This window comes from Cinclus cinclus, chromosome 31 (assembly GCF_963662255.1).
Source record: "Cinclus cinclus chromosome 31, bCinCin1.1, whole genome shotgun sequence".
Classification (NCBI taxonomy): domain Eukaryota; kingdom Metazoa; phylum Chordata; class Aves; order Passeriformes; family Cinclidae; genus Cinclus; species Cinclus cinclus.
Window position 1 is genome coordinate 2,908,897 of NC_085076.1, and position 21,992 is coordinate 2,930,888.

At 51.8% G+C, this 21,992-nt stretch overlaps 1 protein-coding gene across 8 annotated transcripts; it reads left to right on the forward strand.

The window, feature by feature from the left end:
• The first annotated feature begins 651 nt into the window (after window positions 1–651).
• On the forward strand, window positions 652–20,465 carry ARNT (aryl hydrocarbon receptor nuclear translocator). 8 transcript variants are annotated; one of them, XM_062511662.1, is made up of 23 exons: window positions 652–710; window positions 5,306–5,408; window positions 6,516–6,560; window positions 7,369–7,413; window positions 8,311–8,355; window positions 10,705–10,918; window positions 11,141–11,354; window positions 11,438–11,503; window positions 11,628–11,727; window positions 12,075–12,140; window positions 12,248–12,333; window positions 12,731–12,807; window positions 12,970–13,104; window positions 13,538–13,612; window positions 14,405–14,556; window positions 15,435–15,545; window positions 15,733–15,808; window positions 16,248–16,371; window positions 16,658–16,757; window positions 17,126–17,276; window positions 17,482–17,641; window positions 18,118–18,272; window positions 18,848–20,465. In XM_062511662.1, the coding sequence occupies exons 1-23, from the start codon at window positions 686–688 to the stop codon at window positions 18,935–18,937; spliced, it is 2,415 nt and encodes an 804-aa protein (XP_062367646.1). In that variant the 5' UTR covers window positions 652–685; the 3' UTR covers window positions 18,938–20,465. The 8 variants fall into 8 exon arrangements, with proteins under 8 accessions (XP_062367646.1, XP_062367647.1, XP_062367649.1 ...); XM_062511663.1 differs by having other exon boundaries at window positions 18,121–18,272; XM_062511665.1 differs by lacking the exon at window positions 11,438–11,503.
• The last annotated feature ends 1,527 nt before the right edge of the window (window positions 20,466–21,992 follow it).

Genomic DNA, 21,992 nt, shown 5'->3' on the forward strand with positions numbered 1-21,992 from the left:
ATCTGACCTGCCCTTTAGGAGCTTGCAGGCCAGCCTCACGAAAACCCCAGAACACCCAAAATATGACAAAAACCTCCTTCAAGTTTCTTTATTCTCCCCTTCTGAGAGAACAAATGATCACTTTGGGAAGACAGTGAAACTGACACCCCATGAGTTGGGCCGTAGGGGTTTTCCGGAGATTTTTTTCAGCAAAGGATGAGTTTTGGGGTCCTGTTGGTGGCCCCAGATCCCATTCCCGACTCTAAAACCTGCTCCAATCCCGATCCCAGTTCCGACCCATATCACATGTGCAGCCTGGATCCAAATTTTCATTCCCTGGGGTTTAGGACCCCAACCTCAACCCCAATCCCCATGTTCGTGACGTCATCAACACAACCCTCCACGACCACGCCCCCTCAAAAGAGCCCCGCCTTCTCCCCTTTGGGGGCGGGACACTGCCGCCTTCGCCCCTCCCCCTTGGCCGTGCCTTCCGCTTGTCCCCGCCCCCAGCCCACGTTTGGACCAATAGCCGTGGCGCGTCTCCCCGTGTCCCTCCCGCCGCCCCCCGGTTGAACCAATAGGAGGCCGGCGTGCCGCCGGCCCCGCCCCCGTGCCGGCGGGGCTGTGAGGCCAGCGGAGGTTTTCCTGCGCCGCCATCTTGGCTCAGTGGAGCGGAGCGCGGTGGGGGCGGCCCGGGACCCCCGCCATGGCCGCCACCGCCGCCAGCGCGGGTGAGCCCGGCCGCGGCGGCACGAGCGGGGCTGGGGAGCGGGCTGAGGGGCCGGGGGGAGGATGAGGGGGTGCGTGGGGCTGTGAGGGTAGCAGAGGGGGCCTGAGGCGGGCTCTGCGGGATGAGTGCGGGCTGAGGGAGGCCTGAGAGGAGCCAAGGGCTCGTCAGGGGGCCCTGGAAGGGTGAGGGCGGCCTTCACGGGCAGGAGCTGTCATGTGGGTCTCTGTGAGGGACCCGCAGGGGGCCCTGGAGGGGCTGAAAGGGGCGTGAGGGGCCCTGACAGGGGCGTGAGGAGGCCCCCGAAGGGCTGAGGGGCAGCGGTGTGGGGGCTTGTAGCGGGGGGGAATGGGCTACTGGGATGGGATGGTGGTTCCCTGATCCCTGAGGTGTCAGGGCTGCGGTGCCTGGATTTGGAGTGCTGGTGGTTCGAAGAGGCCCCTCGAGGTGGAGATCCCTGGATTTGGGGTCCCTAGGCTGGGTTTGCATCATCACTCGTCTGGATTTGTTTTACTCGGTGGCTTCTGTGGGGTTTTAGCCCCCTTTTCAGCTGTGTTTTACTGAGGTTTTTTTTTTAATTCCCGACAAAAAGTGCCGCAGCGGTTTGAAGGTTTTGCACGAATGTCTGTCTTAGCTCTGTGAAGGCGGGGAGGGCCTGGAGAACAATGTTCCCTCAGGTTGGTCCCAGGAGTCCACAGCTCCCTGTGCACAGGAAGCTGGGAGCTGCTGAGCCCTGATTCTTGCCAAGAAAAAGCCCCAAATATGTGATTTTATCAATTTTCTGGCTAAACTGCTCTGAAATGAGCTTGTATGCAGATTTACCGAGCGTCTGTGAAGTCGTAATGGATTTACAAGGTGGTGGCTGAGATCAGAATTTGAGTTTGTTTGTGGTTTTGGGGTTTTTCTCAGTCTTAGCTTGTGCTTTGTGGCTCCTCTTGTGGCTTGAGGGTCATGCCACACACTCACGTTTATCCAGGAGTGTTCAGTGACACTGCTGAAGGATTCTGGGGTTTTATTTTAACATTTAGGAAGGTTTTGGTGCTTCTAACGGTGAGAAAGCGCACTGGAGACTCAGACCATCCAGTTTAGGAGGAAGGAAGATACTCGTGGGTTTAAACTGTACTTCCAAACATTTGTGGAAGTGGAGTCTTCAGGGTTTTGTGGGTTTTTTTTGCATAATAAGAAACTTTTAAATTCTGGAGTAAAAGAGAGCGAATTTTCAACATCTGTGTTTAATAATTATGGGCAGAGTGACCCATATTCACTCAACCCTTTTACACAGAGGGTGGGAAATACACAAACAGTAAACGTGGATATTATCAGGAGAATAAATTCTGAAGAATTCTCACAAGTAAATGTGGGTCTTCTTTTCCTCAGTGTTAAAAAACAGACTTCAGGGCTGCAGTGAATGCTGGGTAATGCCCCAAAATACCCAGAATGTCTTCATTGCAACCCCTTAGCAATGGAAGAAACATTATTTTCTTCATTTCCGTATTTTTTCTTGGGGAGGGTTCCCATGGAGATGGAAGTGCTGAGGTAGCATTGCATTGGAAACTCAAGCTAAGAATCTCACACTTACTTCAAAAAGTCAATTTAATGTACCCCAGATGCAGAAACTGAGATGTTTTGTAAATAAAAAACCATGAAAGGGGAAATATCAAAACCTTATAGTTGTGAGTGAAATGCAGAGTAGTTTTAAGGCTGGTTTATCTGCTCCCAGACCTGCTTCAAACATTTTAGGGAGCTCACAAATGGGTAAATTTAAAGCAAATCTTGTGAGGTTTGGTTTCCAAACGTGAGCCTGGCAAATAAAGCCCTGCTAAAGCTTCTGCAGCAAAAACCACCAGTTTTGTACAATAAAACCACGTCTATGTGCTGTAGCAGCCCCTCTTGTAAATCACAGCTGGGAATATTTGCTGTAATTTTATTTTGGAGCCTTTTCTCCCTGTTGGGATGCCAGTGGTTGCAGCAGAGCCTTTCCCAGGAGGGCTGGTCTGGGAGCCTGGAGCAGGGGGGGGGAGGTTGGGATTTACATTTGGTTACAAACATTTCTCTGCTCCTCTCTTCTGGCCTTAATTAGATCCAGCGCATGGTGTGGGGAAGCAGGGATTGGTTCTGGGAAGGGCTGGGACACAGAGCCAGCCAGGTTGTTGGAAACCCCACCTGGGACTTCTTGGAACTCTTGACTGGACACCTCCAGCAACTGCCCTGGGTAGCTCCTTCTAACGCTCTTTCTAGGAAGGAATTTTCCCTAATACCCATCCTGAACCTCCCCTGGTACAACCTGGGCCTGTTTCCCTTCATCCCCTGAGCCCAGCTGGCTCCAGCCTCCTTGCAGGGGATTGTATGGAGTGAAAACTCCACCCTGTGCTCCAGGAATTCACCTCAGTGTCGTGCTGCTCGTGCTTGGACTGAGGAGAAGGCAGAAGTTGGGAAGGAATCTTTGTGTTCCTGTGAGTTTCCCGGAAATCCCGAAGGGTGAAAAAGCCAGAGCTCTTCCCATGCCTCTCCCTGCCCCTGCTGTCCCTGTTTTTTGGGAGGCTGCAGCAGAGAGGCCGTGGCCACTCCCTGCAGAGCAGAGCGGTGCCAGGCCCCGGTGCCCAACCTCAGGGTCTGTCCTGGGCTTCCACCCGAGCCAGGAAATGTTTCTTGGTGGGAAGCTGCAGCCTGGTGTGAAGCAGGTTCCTCAGGGGATGCTGGTCCCTGCGTTGGGCTCCTGGGAAATCTCCAAGTCTCGGGAAGCAATTCCCTCTGTTCCACTCAGCCCTGTGTGGAGCCGGGTCTGGAGAGCAGTGCGGCGCCGCTTCCTTCCCCTCAAGAGCAGGATTCTCCTCTGTGCTCCAGGAACTTCACTTCTGTTCCCACCGTGTTCACACATGGCTGGGGAAAAGGAGGAACGTTCCTGACCTGCTTTATTCCCCCTTGAAACTTCATTTTGTTAAACAAGATCCTTGGATGTCACCTTGGGACTTCACTCGGGAATACGGGATGGAGCGCAGCGGCTTCTGAGCGATCCAGAACCAAGCAGAAAGCAGATGGGGAAGGATTTCCACCTCTGGTTCTGCTGCTGGAGCTGGTGGTGGACAGGCTGTGCTCATTCCTGCTCTTGGTTGGGATTGTTGTCGTTGGCTCCTTCAGCTGCCAAGCCTCGAGCTGGATGCTTATTCCATACTGTAGTCACCCCTGGGAAATCCTATGGATCGGCAAGAGAAAGGCTTCCTCAGCAACACCAGCTGCTTGGAGGAAAGGAAACCAGGCAGGCAGAGAGGCTGGGAGTGTTAATGTGGTAAAATATGTTTAATTTGGGCAAAAATACCAGAAATTGGGGAGTGTGTTTGCTGTGAGGTCCAGGCACACCACGGAGGTGATTGTACAGCTCCGCTTTTAGCTATAAATAAACCAGTATCCAACTCTGGAAGTGAAATTAAACAATTGTTGAACTGAAATCTGGCTTTGGGATGTGGAGAAGAACTTGGGCACCTCAGCTTAAAGCCCATTTTTTCCCTAATTCATTAAACCTGAATGAAACCTCACTTCTTCACTTTGTCCCCCCAGTTGTGGCTGTTTCCTGCCCAAGCTGCTCTCAGTGCTGGTGGGGGTGGTTTGGGGAGCCCAACACTGGGTTTTTTGGGTAGATTTGGGGTCCCCCCACTTTGATTAAGCAGAAGTGGTTTGGGGACTGCATCGGGCTCAATTTCCAAAGGTTGTGGTGGAGATTTTCAGGCTGGAGCAGCTGCTTTGGGGCAGTTTAGCAGCACATTTACAAACCCACAACCATTAAAATAAGCACAGAGCTGACTTATTTCAGAAAAAAAATGGGAAGAAATGGTTTGTAGTAGATTTAAAAACTCATTTTATGCTGTGGAACAGAATGTTTGAATGTAGAGGAACATTGGTTGGGCTCTGATGGGATATAGATTCAGCATAAGCCCCACTGAACAACTGCAGACCCTGTTACCTGTGCTTCTGAGCAGAGCCAGGATTAGGGGAAAATACAGGAAAATGGAATTCTGGAATCACAGACTGGTTTGGGGTGGAAGGGACCTTGGAGATCACCTGGGCCGTGGCTGGGACACCTCGCACTCGCCCAGGTGCCCCAAGCACTTGTGGAGGAGCACAGGCAGGCCAGTAGTGGTGCCCGTGGTGGCCACTGGTCTGTGCTGGTGGAGACCAGAAGTGATAGAGTGAACAGTGATGAGTTTTGAGGTGCTTTGTGAGCATTTTGGTTCATTCTTTGTCTCAGATTGGGAAACGAACCCTCTGCAAGTTGGTGTCATCAGGGAAACTCGCAGCTCTGCTTCTCCTCCCTCCTTCGTGCAGCCTCAACCCCTTCCCTGCTCCCACCAGGCTCCTCCTCTCTCCAAAAACGAGACCACATCTTTTAATTTGGCAGCCTCAGCTCTGCAGCTGAGGAAGCAGCGTGCGCTCGGCGCTGGGAACGGCCCCTCGGTGCAGCAGATGAAAGGACACAAACACACACTGCCCCAGCCCAGCAGATGCTGACACGCAGCTGCTTCTGCTGGGGAGTGTTCCACTGAACCAGAGGGGCTTGGAAGTATTTCCCTGGCTGATTTCCCTGATTTTCCCACTCCTGTTTAGAGATGGCATCCGACGTTTCCTCGCTGGGTGCAGCCGTCGGCTCCGGGTCAGGAGCCCAGGCTGGAGGAGCTGCTGCTCAGAGGCCCAGCAAGAGACGGCCCGGGTGAGTGAGTGAGGGACTGAGGGAGTGCTGGGGCTGTGCTCTCCTGGGAGGGCTGTGGGAAAAGGGCCTTTTTGAGGAAGTTCTGCTCTCCAGAAACAGCCCTCAGCGTCGGGAGGGGCGGCTGTGGCTGCTTCTGAGAAGTGTCCCGGTTCCTTCAGGTGGGCTCTGTTCAGTCCTTTCCCTTTGTGGTCCTGTCTTCCTGCCATCTACAGCCCTTGAAGAGAGGGTTAAGTGACACATTCAGAGGAGGTGAAAAGCTTTGCACCTCATAGAATGCACACCAGGGATTGACATCAAGACTGCAGTTGCCCAAGACCTGGGGGAACAGAGAATCTGGGTTTTGGGGCCTTCCTCCAACCTTTGCAGCTGTGCTGGCCCTGGGAGGGGTGGGGGGAAGCCACAGTGTGCTTGTGGGAGGCTTTTTGTTTGCTAAAAATGCCTTTGCAATTTCAAAGGGAGTTGAGTGGCTGTTCCCAGATTTCTGGCAAGAGAAATTGCCTCGTAATTTTCAAGCAAATTGAAATCTGTCTCTGCACCCTTCCCAGTCCCTCCAGCTCTTTCTTTCAGCCCCATTTGCTGATGCTCCCACTCCCCTGCAGCTCCTCCCATGCTCTGCTGCATCTAGAGTGTTCCATCCCAAGAGGAAAGGAGGAAAGGTCAGAACTGAACTGGTCAGAAGAGGGGTTTTGGCCCTGTGTGAGCAGACACTGCACAATCAGAACTTTAACTCCAGGAAGATTTTACCCTCTTTTTTATTTTAAACGCCCCCAGTCCAGGCTTTTGAGCTAGGAATGCTCCATCTGTAGGCTGTTGATGGTCCCTGATTTCTCCTCAGAGATCCAGGCTTTTAGAGCAGAAGGTTGGGATGTGGTGGATGCTCCAAGTGGGTTTTCTTCCTTTGGATCCATTTTTCCTTGCTCTGTTCCAGATAGATACCTAAAAGAAGCCCCTTTCCAAACTTTGTTGGTTGTTTCACATTCAGGTCACTAAACTGCATTGGGATTAATTTTTTTCTTTCAGGAATCATCTGCATCCATGGGGACAGACAGAAAACTAATTTAAAGGAGAAACCAATTGGTTAACAGTTACCTTTTCTCTGTTTTTCAGGCTCGATTTTGATGATGATGGAGAAGGGAACAGTAAATTCCTCAGGTGAGGGAGAACACAGCATGCAGAAGTTTCTGTCCTATGGTCTAAGTTTCTGTCCTATGGTCTAGCTGTGTCTGTGTGTTTTCCCTGGAGCAAGATCTTTCTGCTCCTGTGGCTTTTCCTCTCTGGAAGTGGTGGGAATTGCTCCATTTCCTCAGACTCTTCCCTTTCTCCAAGTCAGCAATATTCCTCCATCTCTGTGGCATTTTTTTACTGCCTCACACATTGTTAATTAATCCTCATCTGTTGTAAGGATGCTTCAGTTCCAGAGACATCCTTAATCCTGAGGAGTTGGTGAGGCTGTGAGGATCTCCTTGTGATCCATATGGAACACAGAAGAGTTGGAATATCTTGTGTCATTTAGATATATCATTATACATGGTTTAGGACTGAATAACTCCAGTGATCCTGGAATTCCCTGTGTTCCTGTGCTTTAGGGGTGGCTGTGGAATAGGTTCAGGATGATGAATGTAGGATTTACCAAGAGAAAAACCCTTGGATGGAAGTCCTGATTTGGGCTGCTTTTATCTTCCAAGTACAATTTAATCTATTTCTTGTTGTGGGATTAAATTCAGTGTGATCCCAGCATCCTTGATTGGGATGTGCTGTGGAAAACCCCGTGGAGGTGATGCCAGTAGTTCACCCATAGTGTTTGGAGTGGTCAGTGAATTGTCCTGCACTGCCTACCCACAGCCAAGCTGGCCTTTTCAACACCAGGCATTTTTTGTGGGAGTTATTAGACCTTGTTTTCTCTGTGTTTTTTTGGGAAAGAAGGAAGAGTAACCACGTTAACCTCTCCCCCTTGTCCTAGATGTGATGATGACCCAATGCCAAATGATAAAGAGAGATTTGCCAGGTAAGAATTTCATGATTTTAAAGCTTTTTGTGCCAAAAAAACTTAATTTGAGAGGGATCCTGCAGCACTGTTCTCACGATCATATCTCTCTGAAGGTGCTCCAAGGGATCCTCCTTGCTGGTTTTGGGACCAGTTCATTGAGTGTGACAATGACATTCCTCTTTTTCACCATTCCTTTCAGCTCTGGCCCTGGACTCTGATTCTTTTCTCCTGCTCAAGAAGCTTGCAGAGATTCAAGTTCCCTGCTTAGTACAAGTTTTCCTTGAACAGGGTTTCCTGGCACACGATGTGATTTCTGTGTTTCGTGGGGAATTACACAGCAGCTCTGCAAATTCGGGCTTTTCTGGAGATCCTAGGGAATACTTGGATCAGTTTTTGGTGTCTGGCAGTATTTCTGAGTGTTGGGACTGAACCCATGGTATTTCTGTTTCTGTTTGAAGCTCCGTTCCCTTCTCTGGATGCTTTCCAGCCTAGCAATGTCCCTCTTGCCAGGAGGGGCCCAAAACTGCCCCCAGATTTTGGGGGTCACTGTCCTGCTGTTGCCTGCCAAAGGGCTACAGGGAATTCCAAGCTGGGATTCTCCAGCTTCTTAAGTGGTTTGAGTTCTTCTGAAGTCAAGCAAATAAAAAATATGTTAGAAATATCAGAATACTTCTAATGTTAGAAATAAGCAAATTAGAACTAGGTCACAGCCTCAGAAAATGTTTTAAAACTCCAACACATCAGGCACCAATTTAATGTGGAATGTTGCAAACTGATGACTTTTATTTTATGGAACTGCTCCTCTGCAAAACAGACCTGTCCCTAGCCTGGGTTTCCTAGACCATCTTTCCATTTTTTTTCCATTTTCCAACTTTTTTTTCCATTTTTAGCTTAGCTGGCTAATTTTATTTTTAGGTCTGATGATGAGCAGAGTTCAGCGGATAAGGAGAGACTTGCCAGGTAGGAGAATGCAGATTTCAAGCATGGACAAGCAGAGTTTTTCCTTTCCTTGATGTTTGTCTAGGCATCCCTTCTCTTTTTATCCCTCCTTCCCTCATCTGCTGCAGAGGATTTAACAGACTCCTGGAAAAGGCTGTGGAATTGGGATTAGAAGGGGAAAGGCATTGAGGAAAGGCACAGCTCATCCCTAGAAGAATGTTTTCAGGGAATACATTAAATGATTTATTTGCCAAAGGCCAGAGGGCTGGGCTCTTGCTTTCACCTGTAGCTTTGCTAACCTGTGCTAAATACAGTTCCTCTTGTCCTGGGTCAAGGTGCCAAGTTGTCCATCTGGGAAGGTTTTGTGTCCTGGGAATGCTATTGGACTCTCAGAACAGGCAGGAAAAGGTGTGTTAGCTCAGGTGTTTTCCTTCCAGGAAAGGTGGTGTCACTGGAAACAGGATTTCATTTTCCCCCGAGTTTCTATAAGTAATTAATGAGAGACTGTGCATGAAACCACCAGAATAGTCACCTGGAATGCTGCACCAGGAATCCAGGAGCAGGCCCGGAGGACACCTGTGCCCACGTGCAGGTGATTTGTCACCTGTGCACACCTGCAGCAGCCTTAACACCTGTGCCCTTCGTTTTCCACCTTGCAGACTTAAGCCAGTTTTGGGGAGTTCTGTCTTTAAAGCAAAACCTGACCCCCAAAGTGCCTTTGTTGATTGCACTGAGCTGTGCTGAGATGTCTGAGGAGATCAGGAAGGCACAGAGGTGAGGCACACAGGGAATGCAGGGAACAGCAAAGCCTTCCAAGGGTTTGCTCCCAGGAGCCTGTAGTAAAGAACATTTCAGAGAACTGTGGAGTGGTTTGGGTTGGACGGGACCTTAGAGCTCATCTCATTCATGGCAGGGACACCTTACTCTATCCCAGACTGCTCCAAGCCCCATCCAGTCCAGCCTTGGACACTTCCAGGGATGGGGCATCCACAGCTCCTCTGTGCAGCCTGTGCCAGGGAACAGGGAACAATTCCTTCCCAAAATCCCATCTAGCCCTGCCCTGTGTCAGTGGAAAGCCATTCCCCCTTGTTCTGTCCCTCCAGGCCTTGCCCCCAGTCCCTCTCCGGCTCTCTTGGAGCCCCTTAGGCACTGGACAGGCTCCATGGTCCCCTTGGAGCCTTCTCATCCCCCAGGATGGACAATCCCAGTGCTCCCATCCTTTCCTCGTGGCAGAGTGACAGTGGGCAAGTGGAATGTAAATGTCTGGTGATTCCCCAGTAGCTTTTGTAGTTGAAGGATCTTTGTTTTTCACACCTGAGTTTGTGAGTTTAGAGAAGCTGCCTGACTCAAAGGTGAGGTCACTGAATGTCTGCACACACCTTGTAGTGATAAATGCTCCATTTTTGTATTTATCCTTTTATTCACCTGCCTGTCCTTGCTGCTTCCAACACTTCCATCTCATTCCACTTCCCACCATGTGCTTCCTTGCACCTGATCCATCCTTCTGTATAGGAAACCTGGCTTTTGAGCTCTGTTTTGGAAAACGCACCTTAGGAACCCAGTTAAATTGTGTGTCCCGGATAAAAGATCCGAGTTCCAGTCTGTGGGACTGATTGGAGCTGTGAGCCAGAGGGGTGCCTAGAGCCTCTTTAGGTGGCAGCAATGGCCACAGTGCCTCTTTAGAGGTCGGTGTCACCACCCAGGTGTTGCCTGGTCCTGCTCTGCCCAGGTTGGTTGGCCTTGATCATGTGTGCAGAAATGAGGTGGAACCAGCTTGGAAGGTTTCCCTGCTGTGATAGTGAAAGGGCTTTTGATGTCACTGAGAAGTGGCTTCCCAAAGCACTGCAAGGTGAGGCCCAGCTAATTCAGGTCACTCAGAATCCTGGGTTGGCTGGGGTTGGAAGGAGCCTTAGAGATCATCCAGTCGCACACCTCCCACTAGCCCAGGTTGCCCAGAAGAGCAGGTACCAAAGTTTTAGCTGCAGACCTGGTGGGTCTGATGGTGCAGGCGATCTCACCCACCCTGGCATGGGCAGTGTTGAGGTCACCCTGCTTTGGGAGCAGGGGAGCAGTTCCTTTGGCTTCCTGCAGCGTTGTGTGGTGCATGGGGAAGGTTAGCCCAGCTCCTCGTTGTCCCAGCTTCCAGGGAGCCACTGTGACTTCGAAGAAGATGCAGGTGTAGCCTCTCCTCCTTGCCCCTCTCTCCACGTTCCCTGTGCACGCCCAGCATGTGAGGCTTGACTCCTAATCCCGACGGCCCCGGTGCATCTGCGTGCGTCGCACCTGTGCAAGCGCCGTCGCGGGGACACATCTGAACCCCCCACCCCAGTAACTTCACCTTCCTCCTTTGTCCTCCTCGCCCCGTGGCAGGGAGAACCACAGCGAGATCGAGCGCAGGAGGAGGAACAAGATGACAGCCTACATCACAGAGCTGTCGGACATGGTGCCCACGTGCAGCGCCCTGGCCCGCAAGCCGGACAAGCTGACCATCCTGCGCATGGCCGTGTCCCACATGAAGTCCCTGCGTGGCACTGGCAACACCTCCACAGACGGCACCTACAAACCCTCCTTTCTCACCGACCAGGTCTCTGCCCGTAGAAAAAGTTCCTCTTCCTCTTTTTATTAAGGCCTCTTAAGGTCCTGGAAGGCCGCAGGGAGGTCTGCCTGAAGTCTTCTGATCGTGGCCTGATGCTGCTTTGTGGGAATTGCAGCAGAGGGGAAAATTTAATGACGGGTTGGGGGGAAAAAGTCCAAAACCCAGGGTGTGTTTTGGCCGTGGAGTTGAGAGGTGTCCGTGTGTGCGCAGGAACTCAAACACCTGATCCTGGAGGCAGCTGACGGCTTCCTGTTCATCGTGTCCTGCGAGACGGGGCGCGTGGTCTACGTGTCGGACTCGGTGACCCCGGTGCTGAACCAGCCGCAGTCCGAGTGGTTCGGCAGCACCTTGTACGAGCAGGTGCACCCCGACGACGTGGGCAAGCTGCGGGAGCAGCTCTCCACCTCCGAGAACGCCCTCACAGGTACAGCAGCCCGGGCAGGGACGCCGGGGGCTGGCAGGTGGGAGAGCCTGCGGAGGACTTGGAGTAAACCCTTCCCTTTGTAGAGGGAACCAAGCCCTGGTGCCTTTCTACCAAGGATGCTGCAGCCCCCCCCGAGAATGCATCTAAAGGTACCACCAGTGACACTCGTGTCCTGCCAGTTCCCAGGATGTTACCTGGTGTCACGCCTGTCTTGGTGGAAGGACTCCCAGTGCAGCAGCATCTCCTTTTTCTTTCTTTTTTGTTTTCTTTTAGGTCGTATCCTGGATTTGAAGACGGGGACTGTGAAGAAGGAAGGGCAGCAGTCCATGAGGATGTGCATGGGCTCCCGGAGATCTTTCATCTGCCGAATGAGGTAGGGAGGAATTCCCTGGGGAAATCTCTGAGCCTAAATTAAAGCTGAACTTGCTCCCTAACCCTGAGCCTTCCATGCTTTTATTTCAGCTCTTTTTGGGCTATATAATTTTGATATAGACATGATAGAATATGGCTGAGCTTTCTCTACAGTCACGTTCTTGAGGTGTTTGTTTGCCCTGTTGTTGTAGAAGATCTCCTGTAATAATTAATTTTAGCCCCAAGTGTTACCTCTCTTGAGTTCTGTAGAATGAGGGCTTTGTGTGATGGAAATTTCTCTCACTCAAAATATCCAGATAATTTTCATGTTGATCAAGAATGATCAAATCCCTTCTAACCCTGGTGCAGGTGTGGCAACAGCTCTGTGGATCCAGTCGCTGTCAATCGTCTCAGCTTCATGAGGAATCGCTGCAGGTAAACCATACATAAATAGCATACATCCATACAACATAGAAATAGCACAGCTGAGCACCTTGCCTGGCCTCCCCCCACTGCAGCACAACCTGCTTCTCTCTCCCAAGGAATGGTTTAGGTGCAGCCAAGGATGGAGAACCTCACTACGTCGTCGTGCACTGCACGGGCTACATCAAAGCCTGGCCCCCAGCAGGTAATGATTCACCTTGTGCTCAGGTGGGCTGCCTTTAAGAGCACATGGTCTGAAGTTGCCATTCCAGGAGCTGAATGTGCCAGGGGCTGCTTTGCAAACGTATTTATGACTTTTATTTTTAAGATTGACCTAGTTTTTGCAAGTGAAGCAGCAGTGATCTCTGTCTGTAGAGAATGAAAATGATACTGAACTGTCTGATGTGCAGCTTTTGCTGAAATTCAGAGATTTTCATTCCTTCTGGTGAAAAAAGGGGGCAAGGGGCCACCTAAATTTACAAAATCCCTTCATGGGGAAGGGTTACAAATCAGGGCAGAGAGATGTCTTGAAGTCTCTTCCTCTGAAATGAGCCATTTTTCCTGTATTAACCCTGCTGGAATTTTTGGCCCTCCCCTCCCAGGTGTTTCCCTGCCTGACGATGACCCTGATGCTGGCCAGGGCAGCAAGTTCTGCCTCGTGGCCATTGGCAGGCTCCAGGTGAGTGCCCTGTTCCCCTTTACCAACATTTCTCCTTGTCCTGGGTGTCCCCAGATTTACACTGTTCTGTCTGAAAACATTCCCTGATGGCCACAAATCCCAGTGCAGGGCTGGCAGCTCAGAGCCAGCAAGGGTTGGTGACTTTCCCTGTGTTCCTTGTAGGTGACCAGCTCCCCCAACTGCACAGACATGAACAATGTCTGCCAGCCCACAGAATTCATCTCCCGACACAACACCGAAGGAATTTTTACCTTCATCGACCACCGGTGTGTGGCCACCGTGGGTTACCAGCCCCAGGTGAGGACCTTCAGGAGATTTTTAAGAAAAAAGTGCTCTTTAAACTTACTTTTCCTTCTACATCCTGGCTCTGATTGTCCAGCAGAGCTGATAAACCATGCCCAGGCCCTAACCCAGACATGTGTTTCTTCTCCACTGGTTGCTTTTCCATGTGTTTTTTCCAAGTCCTTTGATCGTGGGAAGGCTGGGTGTCTCTGGATTATGTCAAATGTCAATTAAAGCCATTTTTGCCTCAAATTGAGTTAAAGATCAAACATTAATAAACAGCTGTTGTGCTTTTCTTTTAGAAAACAGCACACCAGCTCTTGTGCTTGGGTTGTGTAACAGGGATTTGGGGGGAAAGAGCAGGAACTACCTGTCCAGAGACGGATTAATTGTGGAGTCTGCCTGCCAGATGAACTGACTCAATTTCTCACAATTCCTTGAAAAATAGGAACTTTTGGGGAAAGACATTGTGGATTTCTGCCATCCAGAAGACCAACAGCTCTTACGGGACAGTTTTCAACAGGTAAAAGCATTGTAGCTACCCTGTGCATGCAGGGTGGAATTCAGATTGGAGTTCATTCCAAGACTGGAATGTTTTGGTGCTTGCAAAGCAACGAAATTGACTGGAAAACCAAGACAAAAAGCAAAGCTTAGATAATTCTGTGCAAGCAGTTGCAGGTTTAGTCCTATCATTAAATCCAAACTAGAACAGAAGCATCTGATGTCTTAACTCCTGAATGCCGTCTTAACTCCAGCTCTGGCTGCTGGTCCAGTTGGCTTTTAGGGCCAGGGATGTGGCTCCCAAGTGCCTGCTTGACTTGGCTGAAACCCTGGTTCATCTCTAGGGCCCAGCCCAGTGCTGCAGAACCCGCAGTGGAGGTGGTTTTCTTGCCCTGTTGTCGTTACTGTTATTTCTGAGGGCCTTGGACTGGTGGCAGGGCAGGTAAGGCTGCCCCTGTGGTTTCATGACTCCAAAAACCAGCTGCTCATATCCATTGCTCCAAACCGTTGGAATGGGAAGCAACAGCATGTGTGTCATTTGTTGGAGGCTTTTTCATACATCTCACCACTGCAAAGAGATAAGAGAAGTCGAGTCAAAAAGGGGATTTTAGATTCCCCTCATGTATCCTTTAGGAATCAAGCTATCCCAAGGGAATAGTGTCAGTTAGTTTGGGAAGGCTGAGATGTGGTGGTCCAGGTTTGAGGCAAAGGGCCATCACAGGGGTCTGGGAGGGAACTCGTGCTCAGGTTGCTCTTCCCCACCTTTGATCAGGTGCTACTGATGTAATTCTGTTTGGTTTTTTTTTTTTTTTAGGTGGTGAAGTTAAAAGGCCAGGTTCTGTCAGTCATGTTCCGCTTCCGATCCAAAAACCGGGAGTGGCTGTGGATGAGAACCAGCTCGTTCACCTTCCAGAACCCCTACTCAGATGAGATCGAGTACATCATCTGCACCAACACCAATGTCAAGTGGGTACCTGCAGAAGGTTCAGTCCAGAATAACCCCGGGCTGGGCAATCAGCCTCTCCCCGTCACGAGCTTCCTATCAATTTGCTTAACCCTGAAGAAGCTCCTAAGTCACTCCACCTCCCATCCTCTGCTGGGCTGTGCCAGGCACTGGAGGACTACAAAGTGCAGGAATTGCAATGCCTTTGGCTGTCTTGTTGTGTGGCTGAACAAGCTGCCAAAATTCAGCTCCAGAAGTGCTTGAAATTAAGAGAAATCTGCCTTAGAATGTTCTTGGATTGCTGTGGCAGCCCAGGGGGTCCCATCTTTGGGCATGGTCAGAGCTGCTCTCTCTTTCCACGAGGGAGCTCCACACCCCTTGCAAGGGACCAAGAAATTGTGCTTGTGTGTGATCTAGAGCTGCAGGCTTGGCAAGGGCAGCTCCAGCAGGCAAACAGAAGGCTGGATTGCCTGGAAAAGGGAAATCCATGCCATGAGGCAAAGTAGCAGTGCTTCCCTGCAGGGCTGAAATCTGCTGCAGGCCTGATTTCCTGCCCCATGTCAGAGCTCTCTCTTTGAACTTCTTTGTTCCGCACACAGCCATTCCCACATCCAGGATCCTGAAATCCCTGTGGATGTTCAGAGCAGGGCAGTGTCTGTGTGGTTGGTTGAGACATGCAGGAACTGAGCATGGAGGAGGGAGGCACAACCCCCACATCTGGAGCATCCTATTCCATGACCCCACCACTCAAGGAAGCCAAGTGGAAACTCACTCAAAAACCCCTTCACCCAAACAGGGTTTTGCATCTTGTCCCAGACAGTCACGCCCTGCTGCACACAGGAGCCAGCTTTGCCACCAGCTGGGATGTTTTAAATCTCTCTTTACTGTGTTTGCTTTGAAGGAACTCGAGCCAGGAGTCCCGGCCTGCCCTGGCAAACTCCATGCCAAGGCCTCAGCTGGGGCAGAGCGTCAGCCTTCCCCTGGACATGGGCACGGCCCCACTGCCTTCAAGGTCAGGAGGAGCTTGGCTCCTTTTCCCATTTCCACCTTCCCCTCACACACCCTTCGTTCCCAAATTCCCCTCTCTGCAGCCAGGAACTCCAGGCTGACAAATCCCTGGTGTAACCACCCAGAGCTGTTGCCGTGGGAATTATCTTTAGCAGCCTGTGTTCCCCTGTTACAGACACTTTCTATTTTAGGCAGCAGCAGCCACCTCAGGCAGAGCTGGAAGTGGGCCCAGGAAGGGAGAGCTTGGCTGGGTACGAGCACTCACAGGTGAGAGGGATTTGGGCACTCCCTGTTTCTTGTCCTGTGCTGTTGAAGTCACCCTTTTGCTGGGGGTTTAAAGGTGGTGGCACCAGGTTGAGGTGAGGTTTGAGGGGAAGGTGTTTCTGCCTTAGGTGTTGCTGAATTCCAGTATTTATCACATGGAATCATAGAATCGTGGAATAGTTTGGGTTGGAAGGAACCTTAAAGCCCATCCAGTTCCACCTCCTGCCATGGGCAGGGACACTTTCCACCAGACCAGGATGCTCTGAGCCCTGTCCAGCCTGGCCTTGGACACTTCCCAGGGATGTGACTGAGCATCCTGAATGGCCTTGCTATCCCCAAGAAGCACATCAGAATCCCGGGAGCAGCCGAGCCCTCATCTGCACCCTGTGCTCACCTGCTCTGTGCTGAGGTGTGAGCAGCTCCCGTGTCCCACCACCCCCAGGTGCCCGTCCAGCCCGTGAGCGCTGCCGGCCCCGAGCACAGCAAGCCCCTGGAGAAGGCCGAGAGCCTGTTCAGCCAGGAGCGGGACCCTCGCTTCGGGGAGATCTTCCCTGGCATCAGCACAGGTGGGTCAGCAGCACGGCTCTGCTCCCTGGCCTGCCCTGGGCACACCCTTCCTGCAGCTCTCCCTGCTCCCAGCCCTGCAGTGCTGCTCTGACCCCAGAGAACCTCCATGCGAGTTTAGTAGAAAATGGAGAGGAAATCACATTAAACAGGATTTGACAAAATACTCCGGAGTCTGTGTCTGGAGAAGGAGCAAAGGAATCTTCCTTCACACAGACGCGTCTCTTCCAACTGGTTCTCTGTTCCTGGGATGTCCTAGCCCAAAAATGACTCGTGCTCTCCCCACAGATGACAGCAAAGCTATCCCTGCCAGCACCATGCCAGCCAACCCACCCCTCTTCGCCCAGGGAAATACCTTCACTGCTGCACGGCCTGCTGAGAACTTCAGGTGAGGCTTCACCTGCCCCATTCCCTCTGATTCCTCTGCTGTGCCTTGGACATGCCCAGAATCCAGGTGCCCACGTCCCCAGCAGCTCCTCTCAGTTGTTTCCCAGTATAGAACCGTGGAATCATTTAGGTTGCAAGGGCCCTCTAAGATCATCATGTCTGACTGTTAGCCTGTGTTTAGCACTGACCCCTGCCCCCAGGTGCCACATCCACACATTCTTGGGACACTCCACCTACCCTTCCCAGATGGGCAGGGTTACCCCAGTTGTTGGGTTCGTTTCCCTCCACCAATAACTTGAGCAGAAGGGTTTGGTGCCTCTTCCTTCTGTAAGTGCCGTTCCATGGCCTCAGACACCTCTTCCATTCCAGGAGCAGCAGCATGGTCCCTCCAGTGAACATCATCCAGCAGCAGCCCTCGCCCGCCGGCCGGATCTTATCCCAGATTTCCCGGCACTCCACCCCAGCTCAGGTCAGCGGGACCACCTGGGCTCCAGGGACACGGCCGGTGTTCACACCCCAGGTAGCACAGCCCGAACCCCCAGGTGCAGGCCCCGGGTCCCCGCTGCCTTCCAGACCCCGCTGTCCGTGGGGAACCGTCCTGCTTCCGCGGCGCCGCGTGTCCGTGTGCTTCCTCCTTGGGGCTAATCCAGCAACTCCTCCCTGAGCTGAGGGTCGGGGTCAATCCGTGCCTCCTCTTCCACTCCCACGTTTTTCCTCTCTTACAGCAAGTGGCATCCCAGACGGTGAAGACCCGACCGCCTTCCTTCGGCATGGGGACGTTCCAGGGCACGCCGTCCTCCTTCAGCTCCATGGCAGCGCCGGGATCGACGGCGTCACCCACCACGGCGCCGTACCCAGCCCTGGCCAGCCGCGGCGCAGGCTTCAGTGAGTGCCACCTGGGGGGCAGAAAGGCCCTGGGAGGAAAGCTGGGAGCATCCAGCTGTGGTGGGATGTGCTCTCCATCATTTCTTGGGGATTTTGGGAGTGCCTACATGTGGGGAGCAGAGTTGAATCCATGCTTTGACTGACACTGATCACCTTCAGTCATCCTCCAGCCACACAGTTGGATTTGGTGGTCCTCGTGGATCCCTTCCAGCTTGGGATAATCTGGGGTCATCCCAGCAGATGAATTTTGAACCATTTTTAGTCTGACTGGGAGGACACAAACCCTTCTGGGAGTCCCTTTGTTCTATCCCATGGCTAACACCTGAATTCCTGTGGCAGAAATTCCTGGAGGGTGATCATGTCCTGTCACCAGCAGGGGCACCAAACAGAGCACTGCCCTTCCCATTCCCATTAGAACATTGGAGAAGCCACATTCCCAAAGGAGGGATGATTCACTGCCTGTGTTCTCTGTCCAGCAGCTGCAGAGGCAGCGCAGACCCCGGCCCCGTTCCAGCCCCGCGCCGCCGACGCCGTGGGAATGTGGCCACAGTGGCAAGGACAGCACCATGGCCCAGGATCTGGGGAGCAGCACGTGCAGCAGCCCCAGCCCAGCCAGCCTGAGGTCTTCCCAGTAAGATGGAGCTTTTTAATTTCCCTATCTGGTGGGATCCACGGGTCTTGAAGCACCCAGAGTTTGTCCCTCTGGTTTAGATCAGCTGGGGAGGTTCCAAACTCCTGGATAACCTGATGGAGTTGGAAGTGGAGAGGGCAGGACTGGCTTTGGGTCTTGGTCTCTTTCAAGATCAGTGTGAAATTCCAGTTGGATTAACCCTCTTAATTCTAATTAATAAAAAAGCTACAGTCCAATGAAATTCCTGAGAATTAATAATCATCTTGCCCTAGCTTTCCCAGCAGTTGGTGATTATAGCTTAAATTTGCTGCTCTCCCTAAATTTGCCTTGGATGCAGACCGTGTGTTCCCTTGGGAAAGGGACCAGTTTGGTCCATGGTATCTATTCCAGCAAACCCACAACTAAATAGCCAACATGATCATGGAACCATGAAATTGTTTAGGTTGGAAAAGTCTCTGAGATGGAGTCCAGCCATTCCCCCTGATTTCCAGTCTAAACCTCCCTGGCACAACTTGAGGCTGTTGGATACATGATATTCCAGTCTAGATCCTAACTCTCTTCTTGTATCCTCACAGGACATGCTCACCATGTTGGGAGACCAAGGGCCCAACTACAACAATGAAGAATTCCCAGAGCTGAATATATTCCCTTCTTTTTCCGAATAAAACAAGCCTTAGGGGAAACAACATAGCTCTCTACAATATCCACATGTAAAGGAAAACAGCCGAGTCTTTTTCTCAAGAACTGTCTAAACACTTCCCACCTTCTGGAAGCAGAGCTCCGAGGAGGGATGGCCGTGGAGGAGGAGGTGGTTTGGACACCTCCTCCATGTGGGATTGTTCTGGAAGCTTCAGGACTTGAGTGCCACGAGGCCCCGTGTTCCCAAAGCTGCTCCCAAGTGGATTTCTTTGAGGGGAGTTCCTGTCTGGATCACAGACAGCCCTTCCAAACTTTTAAGGTGGCTTTGACTGGTTTTATTTTATTCTCTGCCGTGACTTTTTCTATAAAACACGAACTGTTGGAATTTTTAAATACTGGAAGAAACTCTTCCAAGTGTTATCCCTGTAAACACAATCCTGGAGGATGCTTGAGTAAGAATCCGTGTCCTAAGCCAGTGTTTTCCTCCTTTTTGGAGGAATTTTGGCTGTTCTTGGAGAGTTGTTAACGGCGTCTCCAGTCCAGGGTGCTTGCTCCATGTGGAGATTCCCGTGTTTGTTTGGAATCTTCTCTCTCCTGTGAACTGTGCAATGAAATCAGTGTGACCCATGACTCCCCGTTACCCTGGGATAACTAACAAGCCATAAAAATATTACCCATGTAGCTTTATTCTGGATGAATCAATTTTCCAGCTGATGGTTTCTGTGCTGCCACAAATTGATGTTTTGACAGGTTTTTTTGGGATAAAACCTGCTCCACACTGTCCATGGAATTTTATCACGTGTAGATGAGATCCTTGTCCTTGGTTTGGAGCTGGATGTTGGAGAATCCCTGGGTTTGATCAGGGAATTGCTGAGGAACTGTATTCACTACGTTTGCTCACTCACCATCTCCTTAAAGAAGAATTCCTGCCATGGGATGATCCTGTTGCCAAATCACAAACTGTAAGAGGAGAGCTGGAAAAGTAGGGAACAGAATGAATTTTTATATATATATATATATATATCTATATATATAAAATTTTTAATTTTTAAACATTGACTTGGAATCTTCTGGCTTTTTCCATGGGAAAAAAAAAAACAACTCGTGGCCAGCCTTGCTCTCCTCAGGGGCTGGAAGAACCATCTGATTCCCTCTTGCTTCAGTTCCAACAGGAAAATCAATTGCAGAGTTGGACTTGGAAAGAAACTTGGCACAACGGCAGCTGGGGAAGAATCCCAAGTTTTCCTGGAAGCCTGGTTTTGTTTTAAAGGGAATGCGGGTGTTCCCCCCTTTTCCCTAAATTCTGGGGGGGCTCTGGGACCCCCAGACTGGTTGTGAGTGTTCTGTCTGCTGGTTGAGGGCAAGAATGGGGAGACATCCCCTTTCCAAGAGCTGATTCCAGAGCTGTCATTCCTGAGCAATACCCACGTAGGAAGCTTTGAAACCTTCATGTCACCAACCCAGAGAGATTCCTCTTGTAAGTGGAGCAGGAAGCTTGTTTTCTCCCCTCTCCTTTTCCCTCTGGAAAATTAAGACTTGAAGGTTTTGTTTTCATTGGTTTTTTTTTTTATTTTTTTTTTATTTTTCAAATTTTATTCCAAATTCCTCTGTGGATAAGTGGGAACATCCTATTTGGAGACATCCTGTCATCCGCCCTGCCCCGTTATCCAGAGAATCTGTTCCCAGCAATAACCTTGTCCCCAGCATCCTGTCACATCGTGGGCCCTTCCCCTTCAGCTCTTAAAGGAGGAGGAAAATTCCCATTTCCCTGATCCCTTGCAGGTCCCATGGCTGCAAGCCCCCCAGATTTTCCAGATCCTGGGAGAAGGATACCAGCTGGGGCAGACAACTCTGTTGGGAAGGAGGATGAGGAGGCTGACAGGGTTCCTTGCTGCATGGGGGACAGGGACAGGGGACAGGCTGTCCCCCCCTCTTTGGCAGCACCAGTGTTTGTCCTGGGGGAAATGTAATCCTGCACTCCTTTGGGGGGGCAGGAGCTGAACCCCCTCGGGTGTGTCCCAGCCCCAGGTCCCTCAGCCCAGTGAATTCTGGGCAACAGAGATTTTCCACCAAGAGATTTTTCCTTTTTCCAGCCTTTGTCTCATTTCTGCCTCTTTCTGTCCCAGTCTTGCAGGAATGTCCCCAAATCCCCCTCCCCGTTCTGGCCCCAAACTCCTGTTCCCTCCCTGTTTTTTCCCCTGGATCTCCTTCCCCCCAATTTGGCCCCCAAGCCCCCATCCTCCCCGTTCCCCCCCCCCCCCCATAACCCTTCTCTCGTTTTGCCCCCCCCAAACCCTTCCCCATTCCCTCCCCACCGCTGGGTCACTCAGTGCCACGTCAGGGCCTCGTGCTCCAGGCAGTGATTCTGCCCTGGAGCCCCGGGGTGACTCAGCCTCCCCATCCCCACGGAGGTTCAGGTCACGGGGGGGGGGTGACCCTTCATCTTGGGGACCCCCGTGGGGCAGGGGTGGCAGGGACGCTGCTCCACCGTGGTGCTGCTGATCCCCTCGTGGTCCCTGCGATGGTCCGGCCTCCTTCCCGTGGCTGCAGGGTGACGATGGCGGTGATGATGATGATGATGATGTCCCCAGTGGGGCACGTCTGGGACAGGGCACTGGTGTCACCGGGACCTTCCGCCTTGTCCCGGCAGGAACCGCGTGATGAGGTGACGGTCGCTGCAGAAAGCCCCGTCCGGCCCCACTTCCCCCGGCCTGGGACCCCCGAAGTGGGCACGGGGAGGCAGCCCCGGGTTGGAGACACTGGGGACAGAGGTCTGGGGTCCTGTCCTCCGTTCCTGCTGTCTCATGATGTCCCCGAGCTCCTGAAGGGAGTGAGTGCTCAGCCCCGTGCGATTGCACGGGACGGACTCGGGGGACAAGTTGGTGTTCGCCAGGGCAGCAGGATGTCCCCAAGGTGGGACGCCAGGACCAGAGGGTGCCCCTGGGCCAAGATCCTTGGGCCAGGAGGGTGTCCCCAGGGCAGGATGCTGGGGTGGGAGGACATCCCGGGGACAGGACAGGAGGATGTCCCGGGCAGGACCCGCCACCGGCCCCGCCACCGGCCCCGCTCCGGGGCTGACTC

Excerpts from the sequence above, each read along its gene's own strand:
- ARNT (XM_062511662.1), top strand. The coding sequence starts at position 686 with ATGGCCGCCACCGCCGCCAGCGCGG. Across the intron at positions 5,409-6,515 it reads CCCAGCAAGAGACGGCCCGG|GCTCGATTTTGATGATGATG; the intron begins GTGAGTGAGTGA and ends TCTGTTTTTCAG. Across the intron at positions 12,334-12,730 it reads CAAAGCCTGGCCCCCAGCAG|GTGTTTCCCTGCCTGACGAT; the intron begins GTAATGATTCAC and ends CTCCCCTCCCAG.